The following is an 11668-nucleotide window of genomic DNA, read 5'->3' on the forward strand; positions in this document are numbered from 1 at the left end:
TTGGAGATACAGCAGATGTCACTGTCAATAAGATTAAGCACAATGGGCAATGGTAAGTAGCTCAACTCTCAAAGCAAAGCCAGCACGAATGTTTTGACTCTGTCCTTTCTTTCTCTGTATCTGTCGCCTTTGACCTGTAACCTTTAAAATCCTGCCTGAAATCCACCCTTGAAGTGCTATGCTTTGCAGAGGCATGTTCTGAATGTCCTCAAATGGCAATTTTGGTACCCACCCTAAACCAAATAATGCCCCAAATAATCCTTCTAGTATTTGTTTTATCTCATGTTATTAAGGGATAGTTACTCATCCCCAATGTTTTTTTCTCATCCCTTGATCTTCATCTCAACTTTCTTTTCTTCATTTCTATCCTCTTTCCTCCGTTTCTCTTTCTGTGTGTTGGGCTTGCTTTGAGAGCAGACATAAACGAGTGTGAGCTGGTACCAGTGCCCTGTGCCTTTCGGTGCGTGAACAGCCCCGGCAGCTACAAGTGTCTTTGCCCTCCGGGGCTCCAACTGCTGGGTGATGGAAAGTCTTGTGCCGGACTGGAGCGCTTGCCCGGCTATGAGAGTTTCTCATTTGGGTACAGAACCTCCCAGTCGTCCCGTGATCGGAGCTCCTACCAGCAACGCTACCATAGCCTGGCCTCCCAGAGCTACAATTCTTATGTCCCTATCGGGGAGCATTACGCAGCCAGCAGACCACATAGTAACCTCTCACGCGGTCGTAGGGATGCTAATATCTGCCCCTCTGGATTCAGGGCAATAAAGGGCCGGTGTTTAGGTAACTACAAAAGCATAAACTGCACTACAAAAAAATGACTTTCTTACTTGGTGTTGTCATCTTGTTTTAAGTACAAATATATAAAAATTCCTAAATCTAGATGCATTTTCTTGATGAGCGAAATGACCTAAGAAAATAAGTTTAGTGTTCAGAAAAAACATATCAAATTTATGTGAATATGTTCATAAAGCAAGTAAAAAAATCTGCTAATGGGGTAAGATTTTTGTTTCTTAAAACATTTAAAGGAAAACACCACTGTGACTGGGAAACAGGAAGTAGGACGCATACGCAGAGTTCAGTGAATGAATAATATTTAATAATAAATAAGAAACAAAACATGAGGAGTAAAACAACAAACAGGTAGCCTAAGTCAAACAGGAACAGACAGGGAAGTAATGACAATGATCCAGCGTTGAGCAAACAGAAGACAGGGGTATATATACACACAGACTAAATGACAAACAGGTGTGATGATAAGGCAGATAATTAATCAGTGAATGTCCAGGTGACAACAATCGGAACAGAGACAAGACATGACACGGATTAACCGTGACAATTTTACTATGTTCTTACCTCAACTTAGATGAATTAATACATAACTATCTTTTATCAATGCGTGTACTTAATCTTTACAAATGCGTTGTGAATGTGTTAGCATTTAGCCTAGCCCCATTCATTCCATAGGATCCAAACATGGATGAATTTAGAAGCCACCAAACACTTCCATGTTTTTGCCTATTTAAAGAGATACATAGTTTACATTAGTAGTTACACGAGTAAGTATGCTGACCCAAAATTAAACGTGGCGATATGTTAAGTGGATAAAAAATGGGAACTATATTGTATGGCGGAAGAGCACTTTTGGGAGTACTTCAACTCGCCTGAAAAATCCGCTCCCCTTCTCCCTCTCATAATGGGAAAGGGAGAGTGTTACTGCGCCGAGTCGAAGTACTCCCAAACGTGCTATTCCGCCATACAATATAGTTACCCTTTTAAATCCGCTCAGAAAAGCGCTACGTTTTATTTTGTGCCACCAAACTTGCTCGTATAACTACTCGTCTTAAATAGGAAAAACGTTGATGTGTTTGGTCACTTCTAACTTTATCTCTGTTTGATACCATTGAATGAATGGGGCTAAGCTAAATGCTATTGAAGTGTCGCAGCGCGCCCCTGCGCATACGTGCACGCACTAAGATGATAGAGGGATGTATCAACTCTTCTTAGTTAAGGTAATAACATAGTTTAATATTGAAAATGAGTATCCTTTAATATATTAAGTTGAGGTAAGAAAATATTGAAAAACGGTGGTGTTTCCCTTTAATAAAAAAAAATCAAGAAAACCTCATTGGCAGATTTTTTTGCTTGTTTTATGCACAAATTCACTTAAATGTGATATTTTTTGTCTAAAAACTAATTTTGCAGGTAATTTTTGAGAATCTTTAAATGTTTGTACTAAAAACAAGTCAAAAATACAAAGTAAGAAAGTCATTTTTTGCAGTGTGGTCAATACTGCAGTCATACCCATTATGATATAGGCCTATAATTGTTATATCCGTTGTATGGTATAGGCTTTGTCTGTTTTATCATTTACATAGTAAAAAAATGCTTGGTTGTTTTATCTCAATTGCTGTTCAAATATATATATATGATATTACGCAGCTGCCAAATAAAGTGCTCTTAGTAACTTTTAATGGCAGGGGACTATTTTCGGGCAGTGCGTAATATCATTGCTGCTCTTGCAGCCATGTTACCACAGCAAAGTCCTTGATTATTACAACAGAATCAGATCAGATCCTAGCCATATCTGCCTGGAAAATCGCAACTTTAAAATTTAGTCTTAGTATAAATTGTAACTACAGAAGAGTCAAGTTTTAAATAGGAAAAATATTAAAACTTTGGGTTTTTTTGGCACGATGGTCTAATCAGATATAGTGGATTATGCTAAGCTATGCTAAAAGTGGTACCGCCAGACTCGGAGATCAGCTGAATGGATTCCAAAAAGGTAAAAATCAAATGTTTAATTGTAGGGGAGCTGAAAAATGAACATATTTTGAGTGTCCCTTTAAGCGATTGCCTGCCAAAAGGGCTGAGTTTAGGCTGCGGGACGTCAACTGCAGGAGCTCTATAGGGAATTGGTGCTATGATGCAAACAAAAACTATATCATCAAATATAAGTTATGTTATATAATATTATTTAGATAAATTTCTGATTTTGTGTGTGTAGATATAAACGAGTGTGAGCAAAGGGATACGTGTCAACATGAGTGTATGAACACACCAGGCAGCCATAAATGCTTGTGTCCCAGTGGTTATCGCCTTATGACCAATGGCAAAACCTGCCAAGGTAAGAAAAAGCCATCATACATTCAAAATAGGATGGGTTCAGTTCTCTAAAAAGGGAATGGGTATAAAATTGTGTTTTTTTTTTTTTGCCATGTTAGCAGGTTTGGACCCCAATACACAAATCATGTGCTAGTGTACTCCTAATTCTATAATTATTTTTAACAAATACTGTATAAGCCTTTAAAATGCATTGCATCTTCATATGTACAGATGTAGATGAATGCTTGGAGCAGAATATTCAGTGTGGTGCAAACCGAATGTGTTTCAACATGAGAGGAAATTACCAGTGCATCGACACACCTTGCCCTCCCAACTTCCAGAGAGATCCAACCACAGGGTGAGCCTTTCTGTCTTGCTATTGGTTGTTTTCTTAGCTTTTAGTAGTGCTATTATAAACTGTAAGTAACCTCTACTCTTTACTTCAGGTTCTGCTTGAAGAATTGTCCTCCCAATGATCTGGAGTGTACCCTGAGTCCCTATGCACTGGAGTACAAGCTGCTGTCCCTGCCCTTTGGCATCGCCGCAAATCAGGACCTCATCCGGCTGGTCGCCTACACTCAGGATGGAGTCGTCCACCCCCGCACCTCCTTCTTAGTGGTCGACGAGGACACATCACTGCCCTTCGCCCTGCGGGACGAAAACCTCAAAGGCGTTCTGTTCACCACCCGGCCGCTGCGTGAACCTCACACGTACCGCGTGAAGGTGCGAGCGCTTTCCTACAGCGCCGACGGAGGAATCGAGTATCAGACCACCTTCATCGTCTACATCGCCGTCTCAGCCTATCCCTACTGAGAGCACTTTATTACATCTAGCTCATGTTTGAGAACTTTGCAGGTTTTGTACATGCATGACTGAGGAGCGTGTGTCTTTGTGTGTGTGTATATGCAGGAGTGTGTAGCATCAGATCCGCCACTTGAAGAGATACTCACAACTCACGTTGACGTGTAAGGTCATAGGCTGGGTTGCAGGGTCCTGTAGAAAGACAATGCCGCTCTTTGAGGTTCACCGGAGAGCTAAATAAATACAGCTTTACGGATTTTTCTTTGGCTGCAGGAATCCTGTTTCAGATTGTACGGTAAGCTTTACAGAACTGTGGGTGGGGTAGGAATATGCAAATACAGGAATTTGCATATAATTCTGCCTATTAACTTATTGGAATTTTCTTGAATTACAAAAGATCAATTCCATCTGGTTGCTGATTTGATTCATGTGTTAACAAAAGTTTGGGGTTGAGCCACAAAAACATTTAGTAAAAATACAAGAAAAGTCCACCTCAGGTAAGCACTACCTTTAGACGAGAGTAATGACAATCATTCAAAATGAACAAAACAAAATAGTGATGCTCTCATTATCATTACAGGTTCATACATGTTTGGAGTATTTTTTTGTAACTTTATTTCATAATCAAGGTGTATTCTATTTTCATGATATGTATATAAGTATTTTGGGTTTTTTATTTGCAATACTTTGTAATATTCCCTTTTTTAAAAAATCAATAAAAATGTACAATCCATTCATTACAGTACATTAATTTTAGAGAAAATCGGTTAAAAACAATAAGCTACCTTCTGTGATTTAAGAAACTAATTTAAGTTTGTAAAAACAATCAACACCAACTTTTTCAGCACAACTGAAAGAAATATAGGGGTGTAGGAAAAAACAAAACTTTTAAAACTATTCAAAGTATAAAAAGATGCAATCGCAGGCACTATCAGTGCTTGCTAAATAAATTAATCAATTAACAAAAGCGATGTTTTGTTCCATTTAGCAGGATTTATTTTATCAAACACAAAAAGTGTAAATTTACTGTTTCACAACATTCTCGTGATGTTAATAAAAATCTTGAAATGGAGACAATTTGAAACTCATATCAGCATTAAAAGACAAAACAACATAATATGTAAACAATATTCACTTATATATATATATAAAAAAGTACTATCCTCTATTAAGGAATGTGTCTGTTTAGAGATTGAAAAAAAGAGATGAAAGAGTATATTGGAATGATTCATGTACAGGCAACACCATAATCTTTGCATAATCTCATCAATCTCATATCTATTTATTTTTACCTTTTGCTGCTAAGATGAACTATTATTCTGCTTTTATATACTAACTGCATCCATTACAATTAAATTAACAATTAAAAAATAAAAAGCTTAAGCCTACCTAGTTGCCAAACTTTAATATGTTGTGCTTTCTTTGAAATTATTTTTTTCCATTTTATTATTTAGTTTCTTGCATCCTTAGACCTTGAATAAAATAGTCCCAAATTCTTTTTTAGTTTTTTTAGGTTAAAAGTGAGCCTTTTAACGTATTTAGTCATTTACCATCAGATGTCTTGATAAATAACTACACTCAGGGTATGACTAAACTTTATAAGACCACTATTTTGCACTAAATTGTATATTAACATCACTGCAAAAAAATGACTGTCTTACTTAGTATTTTTGTCTTGTTTTCAGTAGAAATATCTAAAAATTCTTAAATCAAGATGTATTTTCTTGGTAAGCAAAATGCCCTAAGAAAATAATACTAGTTTTTAGACAAAAAAAAAAACAATTTAAGTGAATTTATGCTTAAAACAAGCAAAAATATCTGCCAATGGGGTGAGAAAATTTAACTTGAACTAAGTGTTAAAGAAAAAAGAAATCTTATTTCACAGTTTTTTTTTCTCACCCCATTGGCAGATAATTTGCTTGTTTTAAGGACAATTTCACGTAAATAGTATATTATTTGTCTTAAAACTAGACTTATTTACTTAGGTCATTTTGCTCATCAAGAAAAAAACATCTTAATTTAAGAATTTTTAGATAATTCTACTGAAAACAAGACAAAAATACTAAGTAAGAAAGTCATTTTTTGCAGTGATCTTTATAGGTCCTGGTATAAGGAAAAGTACTTTGTCTTTTAAAATAGTCTTTTAGGAAAGAATAACAGTGAGTAGTAAGAACGTCAGCCTTAAGTTTATTTTATTGTAACATATGGTATGTTACATTGTGACAATGTATGTTGTAAGTACTGTAGGTATTGAAGAAAGCATACACAATTGCACAATGCACAAGCATACACAAAGCAAGCAAAATACAAAATGACTGAAAAGTACACTTACTGTACTTAACCCTTGTGGGTTGTTCAAATGCACTTCCCTTTCGGGTTGTTCACGAGTTCTCACTTACAAATAAGTTGGATAGATTAAATTTGTAAATGTATTTGGCGTGCTGTCAAACTAAATTAGAGTAACTAAAATAAACTGCTGTATAAATTTATCAGATTTTTTTCAGTTTTTTGAATAAATCTGTTAATCACCCTCAATACTGATCAAAACTACCAAATGTTTACAAAAATTCCATGATTTTAACTCTTTGCCAAGTTCATAAGTGATGCCACCGATTTGGGGAAAAAATGCACAAATGACTGATTTTCAATAGTGATTGTGGACTGGACTTTTTCCATTTTTTACCAGTCTTGGCCATGTCATGGATTAGTAAAAACATTGTCTTTGATGCATTTTAGTTAAACAATTGGTAGTTTAACAAGTTTATGCAAAAAAAATTATTTGATACATTTTTACAGCCGTTTAATTTAGTGGCTTTTTTGTACACGAAAGGGTAGTAAATTTTCCCACTGTATATTGGGTTTTTTATTTCAAAGCATTTTCTCAAAATATGTCTAAATATAAAATTTGTCACCAAAAATCATTCCATTTGCAGAAACACAGAGAAAGTTGTGGCCAAATTAAGACAACAAAAATTAAAACAAAAATGGCCTTAGGGTTAAGGTGTATTATTTTAATGCACTTTTTTTTACCTGGTTACTGTATAGAATGTTAATGAAAATACAATCAAGATATACAGGTATTTTTTATTAAATCACAAAAGCATAAACTTAAAAAAGGAATATTCTGTAAGGCAGTCATTATATTAGTTTGGTTTATTGAGCGTTTGCACTTTGCCATTGTTACTGCATTAGATACCAGGTCCCTGTGATCAAGTGTAATTTCTCAAAATAGACTGGATCACAAGCAATCAGCTTTGTTGCATTCAACATCATTGGCTTAAAAACCTCCTGACACACGACTGGATACAGACAAATCCTCTAACACACACGTACAACAGTCCATGGCCAACAAGTGCTTTGCAATGTTGCCATTTGAAATGCAGACATAGATACATTAAGACCATAGAGTTAATAAAGTCAGTGACTTTTAAAGAAATTTCTCAATTTGCCAAGTAAATGTCAGATGGGAGAAACCGCTGTTTCAAAGATAAGACTCGCAGAATACGTTTGAGGTTTAATCAGACTTCAGTATTTTAGCTAGCTGAACCTGTGTGATGGTCAGTTAATACTTAGGGATGATGTCTGGTGAAATGTGGAGATCCATAACGAAAAGGTGTAATGCATCAGAAATTAATCATCTTTATCCAACACAGGCAATGTGAAGAAAACACACAGGTCCATCCCATCTTCAATCATTTCAGGTCATTCCAACACATGCAGAGTAGTACAGTAAGTAGCCTATATTAACATTAATACTTAAAACATACATTAAAACAGATGTATAGTACAGGTAAGCAACTTTTGATAAAACTTTAAAAGTCACAGTACAGAAGAGTATATAAAAGTATTCCTGAGAGAAGCTACCGGTAAGCTAATAGATCTGCTATGTGGTTTTGTAAAGGAAGTGAGAGTATAAAGAGTGATATAAAGCTATGGGTAGTCATGTGGACTAAATGATAAAGTAAATAAAGGGCGATACCGTATGAAAGAGAAGAAAAGCAGCCGGTTATTAATATAGAAATCAGATAATGAGAAGTCCTTTATAGCACCCTCTAGAAGGTCATCGCTTTGTTTTGAGGGTCTCAGCAAGATATCCTGCCACTGGGTTTTTATTTCTTTGTTCACTGTGGTAATTGCCTTGCAGTTTACACAGTTTTTCTGGCTGTTAGGACCCTCACGATGGAGCCCACTCCACCTGCAGAGAGAGCCTGAGGAGGCATTTAATTCATGCGTTTAGCATTTATCCAAAACAACAGTTAAGGTATATAAGTACTGCCTTTATATGATCATGAATCCAAACTCAAATCAATATTCAGAAAAGAGTAACACTTACCTTTTCATGCCACTGCAACAGGACTGCACTGCTGTTCTCAGATGGTTTCTCGAACCCTTTATAAATGTATTTCATCAGCAAGTCCACTCCATTCTTATCCAGAGACTGAACTCCTTTCTCTATATCACTGCTTTTGAAGGAACTGAGCACCTTCAGTACCAGACCTTCAGCACGATCCTACAACACACAACCAAGAAAATCATTTCTGCATAAAGTAAGTAGTACACATAAGTAGTACAATTCAAATAAAAGTAAAATCTGTATGATTGTGCCATGACTTACCTTGACATTTTGATTCTTTGTGTTGATTGGTGGGTTTTTTAACACTGCCTGCAGTGCACCCATGAGGTTCCCTTTGCAGAGGGAAGTTAAGGAAATGCACAGGAATAACACAATTTATAAACTAACTATATCTAACTATACAGTATGAAGAAAGTAATAAGACAGCTTTAACGTATTCACAATGGGTTATAGACATGCTTTATACTTGAACATGATTGAAAAAGAGATGATCAGAGATAAAATATCATTACTTAGAAACAGGAAATGGGCTGCAAGTGCTCCAGAATTGACATATAAGGACATGAAATCAACTTCCTTATACTAAATAAAGGTATAGTATACGACCACAGTGGTTGCTAAAAAAAACTAAAATATTTACCAACATCTGAACAACCTAAAACAACGTTACTAACGTACTAAAGCAACTTCTTTTCGCAGAAAAAATGTCTGGAATGTTAAGACATGTCTCAACATTTTCAGACATTTGAACATAAACTATGCTGATATAGCGGTTGTTTATTTGTACAGTAAATACAACATTAGACAACCGTGGTTAACACAAGGCAGCTGGCATGTTGCTGTGATAATATTTTTTAAAGATCACATTACATGTATTATTAGAACTATTAAATGGTTTGACAATTGCATGCCATTGGACGTGTTTGTCATTCGATGTACGGAATCAGTCAGAAGTTAAAACATAATTTCCTTTGTTTGTCTTGCGCTTAAGTCTTGGTCATCTGCTGTATCAGGCAACTGCTATGACTGACAAATCAGTGCATGTGATGTCGATTCAATATTAGCTGAAAATCAACATAAAATCGTTTTCTCTCTACTGTCTAAAAGCAATTATTTAAAATGCATTTCTGCAATTAATAATTTCTTTACACTTTCCCGAATTCCCGTTAAAACTAATAATTACACGTATTGTAGCAAATCATCTATTCACTCAGCTCTCAAGCAAATATAAATCACACGTGGCATCCTAACGAAAGATGAAAATTTATGAAAGATTATTTCAGATCATGCACAACATACGGGTGAATAAATAAGAGGATATTGTCTGATGAGAGAATCCACTTCTGCCTCATCTGGACCCAGCTGATTTTCTCCTCCCTCTTCTTCGTCTACAAACTTGTTCTCGTCGTATTCGTCCACGTCCACTTTCCGGAAACGATCGGAAATGGTGTTTTTCGACATGACGAAGTTGATGCTTAATATGATATGTTTTGGATAATATAATAGTCCTCTGTAATAAAGCAGTCTGACGGCTGAGCTCCTGCAGAATCCAGTGGGCGCTTCTTCAATCACTTCCGCATAGCGCGCCCTCTAGCCATACAACAATGAACTGCAACTTCTTTCGGCTGCTGAAGGTACTGTTTACTGAACAAAATACTGACACACATACTATCAGAATAAATTACTCAATCCAAGGAACAGGAAAAACACAGCAATATACAAAAACAGTACAGAAAAAAATAATTTAAATATAGTCAATATCTCGTATTTATACGATGTATATGAGTTTATTAGAGTATAGATTTTTATTTACTTCAAGCTATATTTTTAGCAGTGTGTTCCCTGTGCTATATTTTAATTGATTAATTAATTATATTCTTCATTCTCTTTTACAATTTTATTATTGTGTGACAATTCTCTTAATATTAACCCTCTTCTCTTTATCTTACGTTATTCATTTATGTAGTTTATTGCATACACTCATAATGCTACTGCATGTTAGCGCCACTAGGGGGCGGTCTAAGACTGTGTTTGTGGAATGTTGTTGTTACTTTTTGTGTGTGGTCAGTCACAAGCTGCGTGTAGTTCAGTATTAAACAAAAGGCTCCATGTATGAACAGAAACACTGCGATTTATGTTTTTATATTTGAAACAGTTTTGTTGTATTCTGTGCAGAGAGTCATACCAAGGATTTCAATACATTCAGTACTGTGTGTGGTTGTGGATGTGAATAATGTAACCTAGAAAGTAATACAAATAATATTAATACATTTTTCAATAAGTGTTGTCCGTCTGTTTAATGCATAATAAAGCTGTGTGTGATGTATTAAACAATCACAAAGTTAATGTAAAATGCTTTAAATGCTACTGAAATACAGTTTAGGACGTTTATTGTCTATTAGTAGTCTACAGTACATCCAACCGCTACAAACTGGGTGAAATGGGGCCTTAATTATAAGTTAATTTTGTAAGGGAAAAAAAAGAAGACCTTCAACAACAAGTAACTACCATTATAAAAAATGGACACGCGCGAACCTTTATTTAAATGTCCGTTAATTGACAGTAGAGGGCGACAGAAGACTTTCTGTTAATGACATCAGAGCACCGCGAGAGCGATTGATACTTTGATGTCATACCCCCGATCGATGTTAACAGCGCCGAATGAAGTGGACCACTGTTATAAAAGTTTCACCGTTTAAGAAACGATGCAATTTAATTTTATTGTAATAACTAGTAATTTAACTGGTAATTTGGGCAAGGTATCGAAAGACTCATCCAATTTTTAACAGATTTAATGGCTTTAACAAGTCTAATTGCATTTTATTTCACAGCCAGGGGGTAAAACACTCACTGAAGAGTGTATAGAGTGTTAATTCCTCTCTATCTAGTCCATGCGAAAATGATATAAAAGAGACGTAATTAAGCGTATTGTTGTCTGTTATTAACAATCTGTTATATTTAGAGCAGGCGTCACAATGATGATGTCAATGGTGTGGGCAGCGAAACATACATAGTGATGACGTTTATTACCTTTTACCTCCTTCTGTCACATACATGCGGACAGTTTCTTCAAAGAAAAACATGCTGAAAACATTCTATAAGGTTTTTTAAGAGAGTAACCTTAAAACCCCATAATTATAGATAAACAGCATCTTAAGTGTTGTCCATCTCACATAAGTAGGCTATATTATGAAATTATGCATGTAATGCATTTGCTCTTGCAGTGACCTCAAGAATGATTTATGTTTCTTGTCCTTTGAGTCATACTGCAAATCAAGATGAGACTGCCGATTTTAATGGAGCAATGTGACTGATTTCTCAATTGTAAAATTTGGGAATTTCAGTAGGCTAGTTGACTGGGTGAGACCTGGTCATCTGTGTAAAAATTCTCTCAATGAGATCCAGATTTTT

General features: G+C 35.6%; 2 protein-coding genes across 3 annotated transcripts in view; one reads left to right on the forward strand and one right to left on the reverse strand.

Annotated features, from left to right (window-relative positions):
• hmcn1 (hemicentin 1) overlaps positions 1–4636 on the forward strand; it is a 125119-nt gene extending 120483 nt beyond the window's left edge. Inside the window, exons 104-107 of one of the 2 annotated variants that reach the window (XM_065268379.2) lie at positions 418–780; positions 3005–3124; positions 3334–3460; positions 3549–4636. In XM_065268379.2, coding sequence (XP_065124451.1) covers positions 418–780; positions 3005–3124; positions 3334–3460; positions 3549–3915 — 977 coding nt within the window. In that variant the 3' untranslated portion in view covers positions 3916–4636. The remainder of the gene's footprint in view (positions 1–417; positions 781–3004; positions 3125–3333; positions 3461–3548) is intronic. The other variant, XM_073811397.1, reaches the window with a different exon arrangement.
• Positions 4637–6973: 2337 nt separating this feature from the next.
• arpc5b (actin related protein 2/3 complex, subunit 5B) lies at positions 6974–9848 on the reverse strand. The gene is made up of 4 exons (XM_073811398.1): positions 9578–9848; positions 8519–8590; positions 8237–8413; positions 6974–8111 (listed from the first exon to the last, which is right to left on the reverse strand). Exons 1-4 carry the CDS (start codon positions 9716–9718, stop codon positions 8049–8051), a joined length of 453 nt encoding a protein of 150 aa, XP_073667499.1. The 5' UTR covers positions 9719–9848; the 3' UTR covers positions 6974–8048.
• Between the last annotated feature and the right edge of the window lie 1820 nt (positions 9849–11668).

Source organism: Paramisgurnus dabryanus, chromosome 12, assembly GCF_030506205.2.
Source record: "Paramisgurnus dabryanus chromosome 12, PD_genome_1.1, whole genome shotgun sequence".
Lineage (NCBI taxonomy): Eukaryota > Metazoa > Chordata > Actinopteri > Cypriniformes > Cobitidae > Paramisgurnus > Paramisgurnus dabryanus.

Bases quoted from the DNA above. Each gene is read 5' to 3' on its own strand.
- arpc5b (XM_073811398.1), bottom strand. From the start codon at position 9,718: ATGTCGAAAAACACCATTTCCGATCGTTTCCGGAAAGTGGACGTGGAC. The intron at 8,591-9,577 runs TATCCTCTTATT...TCCCTCTGCAAA, and splicing joins TGGATTCTCTCATCAGACAA to GGGAACCTCATGGGTGCACT. The intron at 8,414-8,518 runs GTAAGTCATGGC...TGTGTGTTGTAG, and splicing joins CAAAGAATCAAAATGTCAAG to GATCGTGCTGAAGGTCTGGT.